Source organism: Equus asinus, chromosome X (genome assembly GCF_041296235.1).
Source record: "Equus asinus isolate D_3611 breed Donkey chromosome X, EquAss-T2T_v2, whole genome shotgun sequence".
Classification (NCBI taxonomy): domain Eukaryota; kingdom Metazoa; phylum Chordata; class Mammalia; order Perissodactyla; family Equidae; genus Equus; species Equus asinus.
Genome location: NC_091820.1, coordinates 95,965,728 through 95,977,968, shown reverse-complemented (window position 1 = coordinate 95,977,968; position 12,241 = coordinate 95,965,728). Strand labels below are relative to the sequence as shown.

General features: G+C 48.6%; 1 protein-coding gene across 1 annotated transcript; it reads left to right on the top strand.

The window, feature by feature from the left end:
- Positions 1-343: 343 nt before the first annotated feature.
- On the top strand, positions 344-11,503 carry LOC139042612 (nuclear RNA export factor 2-like). The gene is made up of 20 exons (XM_070501768.1): positions 344-513; positions 739-892; positions 1,515-1,598; positions 1,709-1,813; positions 1,930-2,010; positions 2,131-2,200; positions 2,348-2,436; positions 2,555-2,662; positions 2,838-2,947; positions 4,801-4,837; positions 5,221-5,286; positions 5,369-5,424; positions 5,565-5,672; positions 5,793-5,851; positions 5,950-6,065; positions 6,161-6,203; positions 6,785-6,857; positions 7,403-7,585; positions 11,263-11,323; positions 11,459-11,503. Exons 1-20 carry the CDS (start codon positions 473-475, stop codon positions 11,501-11,503), a joined length of 1,689 nt encoding a protein of 562 aa, XP_070357869.1. The 5' UTR covers positions 344-472.
- Positions 11,504-12,241: the final 738 nt, after the last annotated feature.

Genomic DNA, 12,241 nt, shown 5'->3' with positions numbered 1-12,241 from the left:
GTGTATGGCTGGTGTCCCATCTAACCCATGGACGCACACGCCTCTGTTCTTTATAAACCCTGCTGCATTTTTTAAGAGATTCAACACAGTTTCCCCCTCCCGCTCCTCCTGCTCCTCCTCCTCTAACATATCTTCCCTGATAGTGCCCTCTGTCAGATAAGGCTCTCCTGTCTGCACAGGCAGAGGAGTTTCCTTTCTGGAGTTTGTGGGATTGGTCCCTTAGGGCAGGTTGGCACCTTGCTTGCCCTACCATGGTGTTAGCTCAAGACGTAGTAGATGGTAAATGGACCACTGATGTGTCTTCAAACTTGTATTGTTGTTCCCCTTTCCAGAATACAATGATAGTGGCAGCTCACCTCGAGGAAGAAATAGAAATTGGAGGTCTTTCCGAGGTAATTTTGGCAAAAGGAACCCTCGTGATCACGGTGGATATGAACCTTGGCCTTCACACCACCAGGAGCATGATGGAAACATGGTGATGAGGGATGTCCAGGAGGACCCCCAAGTAAGACGGTAAGTGACCAGGCAGCCTGGTTTGCATGTAGCAGCTCCTGGGACTATGCAGCTGTTTCACTCTCCATGGTGATTTCCTTCTCTCACTGGAAAACTGGAGAATACTGGGAGTGGAATAATGGTTGAGCAATCCTAATTGTAGTCCTGCTGTCAGAGAGGCAAAGGTGTATAGAAGACTTTCTTAGCATTGATGGCCACTCCCCTTCTCTGCACTTCCCCCCGCAGGACGCCCTACACTACTCGACACAAAAACAGAAGAGTGAAATGGCATAATGAAGACCATATCCAGAGGGCTGCGTGGAGAAACAGAAAACCTTTGGAGAGAGAAGTGGGGGATAACACAAAGGATGGAACCCCAGGGAGCTGGTTCAAGATCACAGTGAGTGTCCTACAAAACTGTAGGCAATGCACAGGAGAGAAAGGAGAAAGGTCGGGGTTTCGGGGGTTGTGTTGGGCTCATGTAGAGACACTAAGTACTTTGCTGGGGACAGTTTGTAATCTGTCCTTTTTATTACAAGGAGTTAACCTTGTTCATCTAAGGGAAAATTCAAAGAAGCCATATAAAAGGAACAGGCTGACTGTAGGGAGAACAGAGGAGCCTGTCTAAAGGCAAAGATGGAAACTACTGTCACAAAGGTGGAGCAGCTCCACACTGGATGTCTCAGTTTGGCTGAAGCTGAGTGTGGAGGATGGGGGTCGAGTCTCTGGAGACATTGTCTGAGGTGCGAGCAGGGTCTGCCCTAGGGAGGATCTCCTGGAACTTTACAAAAAGAAGATCATGCCTACCACTTTAAGTTGATTGTTTGGAGGAGAGCTTTGGATAGAGAGAAAAGGAATGTAGGAAATCTATATTTGGCACAAACATAAGAAATCATGCCAGTCGTCCCTTCTTTTGAAATCCTTTGAAGCGCAATAGAAGGTTGGAAAAGAACACTGCTGGGTCTGTTCTCCAGGCTTGATTCCATGTTGTCTCTCTTCTCTCCAACCCTTTTCACCCCCAGATTCCATATGGGAGAAAGTATGACAAGACATGGCTAATGAATTCAATCCAGAGCCATTGCAGTGTCCCCTTCACTCCAGTGGATGTAAGAGACGATGGCGAAGTCAGATGAGTGGGCACAGGAAAGGGGGAGAGCCCTGGCTCGGCAGGGGCCATGGCCTCTGACGCTGTTGCTGTTGCCTTCAATCCCTGTAGTTCCACTACGTGAAAGACTGGGCTCGGTTCTTTGTGCAGGATGCTGGCCCTGCCTCTGCCTTGAGGGATGTGAGCTACAAGATTTGTGGCGTGGAGAACCAAAAGGTGTCTGTTGAGGGCCGTACCTGTACCCAGTCCCGGGGGAGGAGGACAGGCCAGGGGCCGGTGGTCGTCTTTGGAATTAAAGTTCATGGTGCTTACTCCACCTCGCCTTCCTGCAGATATCTATCATTGTTGATCCTTCTGCTGAACCCTACTCTGTGCAGAATAAGTTGGAACCAGAAGAAATGGAGCAGCTAAAGGTAATGCAGATTCAAGGTACATTGTATGCCCACACCCAGACCCACCTCTTCTTCCCCCAGCCCCTGATTTCCCTATCACCACCACAGCCTCAGAGCCTCTCTCTCCATCTCTCCCTGCAGCTGGCCATGAGCAAACGATATGATGTCTCCCAGCAAGCTCTTGACCTCCAAACGCTCCGCTTTGACCCAGGTATGCCTGACAGCAGTAATTCTGAGGCAGGTGAGGACAGAAAGATCTGCCTGGGAGGGAGACTTAGGGATGGTGACGTGGAGAGGGGTTGGTGCTGGCCCTGGACCCATCTCAACCTTCTCATTCTCTCTTCTTGGCTTTCTGAAGACTTGGTGGACCATGATATTGATATAATCCTGAATCGAAGAAGCTGCATGGCTGCCACCCTGCAGATCATCGAAACGAATTTCCCCAAGGTGAGGCCTTAGGCCTAGCGCTGATATTATGATAGGGGGTGGAACAGATGGGATGGAGGACAGACTTGTCTCCCAGGCCCCAGATGTCACCATCACTCTAACTCTTCTTCCTCAAAAGCTGTTGTCCTTGAACTTGTGCAACAACAAACTGTACCAGCTGGATGGCCTGTCTGACATTATACAGAAGGCCCCCACAGTCAAGATCCTGAACCTCTCCAAAAATGAGGTGGGAAGAGGGAGCCAACCAAAGTTGGTTGAGAGTAGGTGGTGGTGCTCATCAGAGTGATGACAGGAGGCAGGTGAAGGTGCCTGTGGGAGAGGGTGGGGGCTGGGTGTGCAGGGGCCCAGATGTCTGTCTTTCCTTGGGACTCCTTTTCCAGTTTCCTCCCCATGTTCCTCAGCTGAATTCCGCGTGGGAGGTGGGCAAGATGAAAGGGCTGAAACTTGAAGAGCTGTGGCTGGAAGGCAACCCCTTGTGTGACACCTTTCGAGACCAGTCCACCTACATAAGGTCGGTGTGAACCCCTGTCACCCTTCTTGGGGACTTTCACGCACGGGAGCCTGAACGACCCCTGACAATGCCCCTCTGCAGAGGTGGTGGGCCTGGTCTTCTGGGAGGACCACAGGCCCTGCCATCTCTTTTCTGTGTCCCTCATCTGTGCTTAGAGGGCTCCTTTCCTTCCTCTGACCAGCTCACCTCTTCACGTGCTCTGGGGTCTGTTTCCGGAGTCTGCACCTGGCTTGCTCTAGCATGCTCTCCCAAGAGTGTGTTCCAGGCGGCAGGGCTCCTCCTACTTGCCAGGACCAGGACTCACCAGCCTTGAGCCAGATGCTGGTGCCCTGGACTGAGAAGGGCCCTCTGGACCAAGGTCTCATGCTGAGACAGGGCTTCTTGCTTATGAGCCAATAGGGAGATTCCCTCTCCTGCCCTGAGAAGGATCCTTTTTCCCTTAGTTCAAATGGGTCTCCCCTCCGATCCCAGGTTGCCATAGGATCTTTCCTACCCCATGCTGAGGTCCAAGGCCCCGGGTTGCTGTCTTCATGACATCTGTTCTTCTGGCACAATGCCAAGAGCTGGGCACTCCTTGGGAGAAAGCTGGGTTCCCTGAGTCAAGTGGCCAGAAGTGGGTCACCGCCACTGAGAGGGCTTCCTGAGGCACGAGTGAAAGGCAGAGGGCAGAGGTGGCTGAGGAGACAGAAGGAAAGGCCTCTCGGGGGCACTGCCCCTCCCTCCATCCACATGTCACATCATCCTGCCTGGTCCTTCCTTGAAGAACTGCGGGTCACCCAAGAAGGCTGTGATTCCTCAGACAAGGAATCGACTAAGACAGGCACAGGTGCACAGGGGCCATCAGGAGAGAAGGTGGTGATCATAAGAGGGGGCCATAGGCCTGCACCCCATGGTGAGCTGGGACCTGACCCTTTACTCCTTCTGGGGAAGGTCTCCTGCCCCCGTGGCTCCTCCATTTCCCATTCCCAGCTCAGACTGAGCTCACACAAGTGGCAAAGTGTCAACCAGCATCCAGTGGGCCCCCAGCCCAAACAAGTGCATGTTTTCCACTCCTACCTCGGGTCCAGGGCCAGCCAGGGCATATGAAGGAAAGGGCTGCAGCAGGGGAGCCATCACCCCTTTCTCCTCTCTTCTTCCCTGATCCCCACCACCAGGGCAGAGCTTCTTTCTCTTCCCTTTGCTTTGCTTTCTCTCTCTCCTTTGTCTCTACTCCCCTGTGTCTCTCTCATCTCTCTGTCCTACCTTCACTCCCTCTCTGTTCTCATCCCCTCCCCTTCCCTCCCTGCCTCCTGAGCCTGGCCTCACTCACTTCCTTGCCTCAGCATCATGGGCCATCCCTGGAGGTGTCCTGGTCCCGGCAGAATGCTGGACCCCCAGTGAGGTAGCAGAGCCCTGGGCTCCCACCCCATTCCCTCTCCTCTCTGCAGCCTTTGGTGGGGTCTTGGAGGAAGGAAGGGGGGCAGGGAGGGGAAGGAAACCCTGGACCTGGGCTCCAAATGCTATATTGTGCATGGGGAGGAGTGAGAGCAGTGTAGGTGAGAGCCACCCAGGGGGAAGGAGAAGGAGGGAGGGAAGCCAGGAGGAAGGGAAGGCAGGAGGGAGGGAATACGAATGTGAAGGTGTGGAGTGAGATCTAGAGACTGCGCCTTTCAGACAGTCCATATGACAGATGCTCAGTGCTCAGCGGGGAAGTGGCCCCAATAGCCATGAAATCAGAGGCTGAGTTGGGCAAAGGGGCCTTCTGGATGGGCAGAAGACACTGGGCTGTGTTTATGGTATCAGTATTTTAAATCAAAAGAAGTGCTGCAGCCCCGAACTATCAACCACTTCTTTCTATTTTCGGTTTTGGACAGTGCCATCAAGGAATATTTCCCCAAGCTGTTACGCCTGGTAAGTGCCTACGTTTGTGATTGTCTCTCACTCACATTGATGGCCTCCACATCTGCCCCCAAGCCCTTTGGGGCTCGCCTAGGTTATATGTTTGCATGAGACCTTTATCCATTTTAAGGGACAGGGACTCCTGAGAAAGACATGAATATATTTGGTGGGAAAATGCCCATGCTAACGCCCACACACACAAAAAGTTGCATTTAATAGTAGAGACTTCCAAGACCTCATGATGAAGACGCCCACTGTAGTCTTGCCCATGGATTTTCCAGGGGCCTTTCACACCTGACCTCTGACCCTCACCCTCTCCTGGGCCCATCCTTTTCCCTGATCATCTAGGGCCACCTCCCTGGTCTGCACTGCTGACTTCCTCTTCCCTTCTCCAGGATGGCCGGGAGTTACCCACGCCGATTGTCGTTGACGTTGACACCTGCTACTTAAAGCCTGGCAAGGTGAGCAAGAAGGATCAACAACATTGTGGTATCACAAGGGAGGCTTTATCAGCCACATGATCTCAATGTCTTTTGATTCCAGGAAAGCTCTAAAGGATCTGAGACACTGAAAAATCTAGTCATGCAATTCTTGCAGCAGTAAGTACTCCCGGGAGCACAGGAATGGGGAAGGCTGGGACAGGCCAGGCCACCCAAGCACAGATCTGCTTGTGGGAGTTTTTGAGTCTTATTTGACGTCTACACCACGGGGACAGATTGTCTTCATTGCTCCCCCACAGGTATTACTTCATCTATGACTATGGAGACCGACAGGGTCTTCTTGGTGCTTACCACGACGAGGCCTACTTCTCTCTGAGCATTCCCTTCAACCCCGAGGACCCAGCTCTGTGAGTATCACAGCTCACACTCTGTTCCTGGGCCCTGTGGCTCCCCAGCAGACACAGGCCAGCTCCTGGAAACACCCACACTGGACAGATCACCACCTCCTGCTCCTCCTTCTCTCCTAGAAGCAGCTTGTGCGAGTACGTCAAGTATAACAGGAACATAAAGAAGCTCAAGGACCCCTGTGCGTGTGGGAAGATTGGGCAGGGAAAGGGGGTGTGGAGGGGTCAGTCAAGGCCCAGAGTGTGGCAGTCCCTGACCTTCACTCTCACCCCCCCACAGACTTGCGGGTTCAGCTGCTGAAACATACAAAACATGACATCGTGCGCTCCCTCTGTGTGTTGCCCAGAACTCAGCATGAATTCAGCTCCTTCTTGGTAGAAACCTGGCTCCAAACGGTGAGCACCTGCTTCCTCCCTCAGGCGTGCCCAGAAAGCCGCAGGTGGGTAGGAGGTTTAGGTGGTGACTGAGCACCTGGGCTCTTCCCTTTCAGGAAAGGGTGCTGTGCATCTCTCTCAACGGGGTGTTCAGTGAAGGTGAGTGTATGTGGAGTCCCCACCCCAGATGCCCCACTGCTCCTTCCCCCCGGCTGGGCTCCCTCTCAGAACTCTCCCAGCTTCCCTGGTCCCTTCCCCTGTCTTCCTACTCCAGTAATCTGTGTTCTTCAGTCCCCACTCTGCCTCCAAACCGTCCTGGTCTGACCTGTGTCCATGCCTGTCTGCCCCGCACAGCTCAGGTACAGGGACACAGGCTGTGGAGTTTTGATGTCTCTCATCCCAGATCCTGGCTCTGTGAACTTTGGCCGGTTCCTTAACCTCCGGGTTTCCTCATTTGGAAAATGGGGCTAATAATACCCACCTCTTGGGTCGCTGTGAAAAATGAATCAACTGAGCCTGTAAAGTGGTTGTCACAGAGCCCGACACATAGTAGGGTCCCTGGACTGGGAGCAGATTGCTCCTATTGTTGCCCGCTCCATTCCCAACACCCTGACTCCCAGTGAACAACTGTCCCCTTCAGCATGACTATCAAGTCAGATCCTGACTAGGTAATGCCGTGTGAGCATGTAAAGCATGTGTGACTCTTCGGGGGTATTTTTGTTTGTTGTTTGTTTTTAAAGTGGTAGGAAAGTCTCAGAGTTCTGTTCGTGCCTTCACACGAACCTTCATCATTGTCCCTGCCAGCAATTCCAGGTGAGTACTGTGTTGTGAGTGGGAACACCCAGCCCAGCCTGGGCTCAGTGGGTGGGAATGTGGTGGTGTTGACCTCGGGGTTTTCTCAGTATTGTGGAAAGCCACCAGTTAGATCCGAGGAGCAGCCTAGCCTAGTGGGTAAGAGCATGGGGTCTGGAGTCGGAACACTGGGTTCTCTTCCTGGCCCCAACACTCACTAGCTGTGTGACCTTGGTTAAGTCACATGACTTCCTTGTGACTCAGTGTCTCCCTCTGAACATGGAGATTAGACTGTCCGCCCCTTGGGCTGTTGTACAGGGTAAATGCAAGTGCAAAATTGTCCCTGGGTTGCAGGTAAAGTACAAATGTAGTGAAGCTGGTAGACAGTCTCTCCAAAGGTGAGCTCTGTGAGAAGGGTGGAGGTACGAGCCAAGGAATCTAGAGGGCAGGCACAGTATAGGGCTCTGGAAGGAATCTGGTTGCTGAGTGGCCGTGGGAGCAGGCTCATTTCCGGGGTTGTGGGGTTGTCCATTCATCAGTTGTCCGGGGGCCCATTTTTCCTCCAGTCTGTGCATCGTGAATGACCAGCTGTTTGTGAGGGACGCCACCCCCGACGAGACTCAGAGAGCGTTCTTCATGCCAGTTCCCACACCCACCTCCAGCTCCGTGCCCACCGTCTCCCAGGAGCAGCAGGAAATGGTGCAGGCTTTCTCCACCCAGTCTGGGATGAACCTCGAGTGGTCTCAGAAGTGAGTGCTGGGTGTGCATGGGAATAGGGGCGAGTTGGGACAGCCGGGGGGTGAATCAGGAAAACTTGCCGGCAATTTGGAAAAATAACTTTTTGGATATTTTCCTTCCCAAAACAAATTGGGTCCATGAAAATGGTATAATCCCACTATATATGTAAAGGATTTTAAAATTAGTGTAATGCTTAATGACATTATATTGTACATAGAAAATCTGAAAGAATCCACCAAAAGACTACTGATAAACAAGTTCAGCAAGGTTGCAGGATACAAGAGCAATATACAGAACTCATTTGTATTTCTATGTACTTGCAAAGAACAATGCAAAAATGAAATTAAAAAAGAAGCCCATGTACAGTAGCATCAAAATAGTAAAATACTTAGAAACAAATGTAGCAAAAGAAGCACATATCTTATACTCTGAAATCTGTAAAACATTGTTGGAATATATTAAATAAGCCATAAATACACAGAAAGACACCCCGTTTTCATGGGTTGGAAGACTTGATATTGTTAAGACGGCAGTAATACCCAGAGCAATCTACAGATTCAATGCAATACCTATCAAAATCCTTCCATGCAAAAATCGACAAGCCTATCCTAAATGTCACATGAAAGTGCACCAGAACAGTCTTGAGAGAGAAGCACAAAGTTAGGGGACTCACACTTCCTGATTTCAAAACTTGCTACAAAGATACAGTAGTCAAGACTGAGTGGTACTGGCATGTGGACAGCACATGAATCAGTGGAATGGAATTGAGAGTCTACAAATAAACCCTCACGTTTATGGTCAATTGATTATCAACCAGAGTGCCGAAAACTTCCGATGGAGAAAAAGTAGCCTCTTCCACAAATGGTGGTGGGACAACTGGAAATCCGCACGCAAAACAACAAATTTTGACCCTTGACTCACACCCTATGCAAACACATACAGAAAATGGATCAAAGGTCTAAAAGTAAGAACTAAAACTGTAAAAACTTGGAAGAAAACATAGGTGTAAGTCTTCATGAGTTAGGCAACGATTTCTTATATATGACACCAAAAGTACAAGCAACCAAAGAAAAAATAGATAAATTGGACTTCATCAAAATTAAAAGCCTTTGTGCATCAATGGACACTATCAAAAAAGAAAATCCCACCAACAGAATGGGAGGAAATATTTGCAAATCACGTATCTGACAAGAATATATGAAGAACCCTTACAGCTCAACAATAAAAAGACAAACCACCAAATTTTAAAAATGGAGAATATCTGGATAGACATTTCTCCAAAAAGATATATGAATGGTCAGTGAGCGCATGAAAAGCTTCTTAACGTCATTAGTCATTAAGGAAATGCAAATTAATACCACAATGAAGAATCCTAAAATTTATATGAAACAGCAAAGACCCCGAAGAGCCAAAGCAATCCTGAGAAAAAAGAACAAAGGTGGAAGTATCACACTCCCTGATTTCAAAATATACTACACAGCCATGGTAACTAAAACAGTATGGTAAGACCTGAAACCATGAAAATTCTACAAGAGAACATAGGCGGTACGCTCTTTGACATCAGTGTTAGCAGCACATTTTCAAGTACCGTGTCTGACTGGGCAAGGGAAACAAAAGAAAAAATAAACAAATGGGACTACATCAAACTAAGGAGCTTCTACACAGCAAAGGAAACCATCAACAAGATGAAAACACACCGTAACAATTGGGAGAAGACATTGGCAACCATATACCTGATAAGGGGTTAATATCCAGAATATACAGAGAACTCATACTTCTCAACACGAGAAGATCCAACAACTCAATTAAATGGTGAGCAAAAGATCTGAACAGACATTTCTCCAAACAAGATATAAAGATGGCCAACAGGAACATGAAAAGATGTTCAACATCACTAACTATCAGGGAAATGCAAATCAAAACTACAATGAGATACCACCTCACTCCCGTCAGAATGGCTATAATTAATAAGATAGGAAACAATAAGTGTTGGGGAGGATGTGGAGAGAAGGGAACTCTCATACACTGCCGGTGGAGTGCAAACTGGTGCAGCCACTATGGAAAACACTATGGAGTATCCTCAAAAACTTAAGAATAGATCTACCATAAGATCCAGCTATTCCACTGCTGGGTATTTACCCAAAGAACATGAAAACATGAATGCGTAAAGACACGTGCACCCTGTGTTCTTCGCAGCATTATTCACAATAGCCAAGACTTGCAAGCAACCTAGGTGCCCATCAAGGGATGAATGGATAAAGAAGGTGTGGTCTAGATAGGCAATGGAGTACTACTCAGCTATAAGAAATGATGAAATCCGGCCATTTGCGACAACATGGATGGACCTTGAGGGTATTATGCTAAGTGAAATAAATCAGAGGGACAAAGGCAAATACCTTATGATCTCACTCATAAGTAGAAGATAAAAACGACAAACACACACATAGAAACAGAGATTGGATTGGTGGTTACCTGGGGTGGGGGAGGGAGGGCGAAAGGGTGACTAGGCACATGTGTGTGGTGGTGAATCGTAGTCTTTGGGTGGTGAACATGATGGAACCTACACAGAAGTCAAAATACATAACAATGTACACCTGAAACATATATGGTGCTATAAACCAGTGTTACCGCAATTAAAAAAGTAAATAAATAAAATAAATTCGAAAAAAAACCCAAACCAGAATGAATTACCACTTCACACTCACTAGGATGGCTTTCATCAATAAAACGAATGATAACAAGTGTTGGTGAGGATGTGGAGAAATTGGAATTCTCGTGTATTACTGGTGGGAATGTAAAATGGTGCAGTAGTTGGGGAAAACATTTTGGCAGTTCCTCAAAAGGTTAAACATGGAGTTCCCATGTGACCCAGTAGTCCCACTCCTAAGTATCTACCAGGAGAAATGAGTTCACACGTTCACTCTAAAACTTGTACAAGAATGTTCACAGTAGCATTATTCATAACAGCCACAAAGTGGAAACAGCCCGAAAGTCCTTCAGCTGGTGAATGGATAAATAAATCTGGTACATCCATATAGTAGAGTATTATTCAGTCATAAAAAAGAACACAGTTCTGATATATGCCATGACATCGATGAGCCTTGAAACCATGCTAAGTGAAAGGAGCCAGTCACAAAACGTTGCGTATTGTACGATTCCATTTATATGAAATGTCCAAGACAGGCAAATCCACAGAGCCCAAAAGCAGACGAGGGGTTACCGGGGTCTGTGGTAAGGGGAGGAATAGTGAGTGATCTCTAATGGTTAAGGAGTTTCTTTTTGAGATGATAAGATTATTTTGGAACTAGATAGTAGTGATGGTTGCACAATCTTGTGAATATACTAAAAGGCACGGAATTGTACACTTTAAAATGGTATGTGCATTATATCTCAATAAAAAATGATTGGAAACTTGTATTTCTAAAATTTTCATTTGTTATTTTCTTGAACATCTTTATCAATATATATTAAGCTCCCTTGTTCTTTTGCACAGCTCTGTTTTTCAGTTTTGAATGCTAGTGATAGACATTTGGGTTTTCCCTGGGTCTTTCTTCATCATTACTCATAGTGCTCGTTCTGGTACATGCGTCCCAGCAAAAACGTGGCATAGATTTAGCGGTGGCACTGCGTGGTCAGCGTGTCTGTACTGCGATACTAATGGAGATCACCTGTTCTTCTCCCATTCCAGGTGCCTTCAGGACAATGAGTGGAACTACACCAGAGCTGGTCAGGCCTTCACTACGCTCAAGGTGAGGTCTGGGAATCAAGTGGGTTAAAGCTGGATGTTTCTGGGCCTTCAGGAAGGCCAGGATGGTGGAGCCCAGTGGCCTGGGAATGAAACTCAGGGAGCTGGCCCTTCTGACATCCTGACTCCTTCCCTCCAGACAGGGGGCAAGATCCCAGAGGAGGCCTTCAAACAAATCCCCTGAAAGGAGCCCTTGGATCTCGTCTTTGCCTTCATCCACGTCATCTTTGTTTCTCTTTTCTGCAGCCTACGGCCATGCCCATGCCTGGGGTGGGAGGCCTGGCTGACCGACAGGCCAAAGTTAACTTGTAGGCCAGGTAACATAATGACCCGAAGGATCAGTTGTTCTCTGTATTTTCCCCACTCACGATTGCTGTTTATTTTCATAATAAAGAGCGACGTTGCACGTTGTATGCTGTGTGTCCTGGATCGCTCTTGCCCTGCCCCAACCGTGAGCCAATGGGTCCAGGACTGAAAGGCCCTGCCCTCTCCTCCTGCCCCCCATTCACCCTGGCAGTCCCTAGCAGACACATCAGGCTTGAGTCCATAGGTAGTTTGTCAGTAAATCCTGTGAGAAGGGACACATGCTGCTTCCAGAGATTGGCCTTTGCAGGCAGTGTGAATCAGTCAGTTGCTCTGCCTGAAGGCCCGCAGAAACAAGCATGTGACCTGGCACAAAGGGGCTTCACAGAGGATGCCTTCTGCCTGGTGAGGGCTGTGGAAGGAAGGAAGCTGAGGACTCACATATTTGACTTCTTATTCCCCATCATTTGAATGTATTCGAAGACCACACCACGAACAATTTTATGGTTTGCACACAGGGGAATGGGAAATGGGCCTTTTCACACCTCTCACCATGCTTCCATTTGTCTTCTCATCCAGGCACTGTACCGCCCCCTCCCCCTTCCTCAAGGTGGCCTGT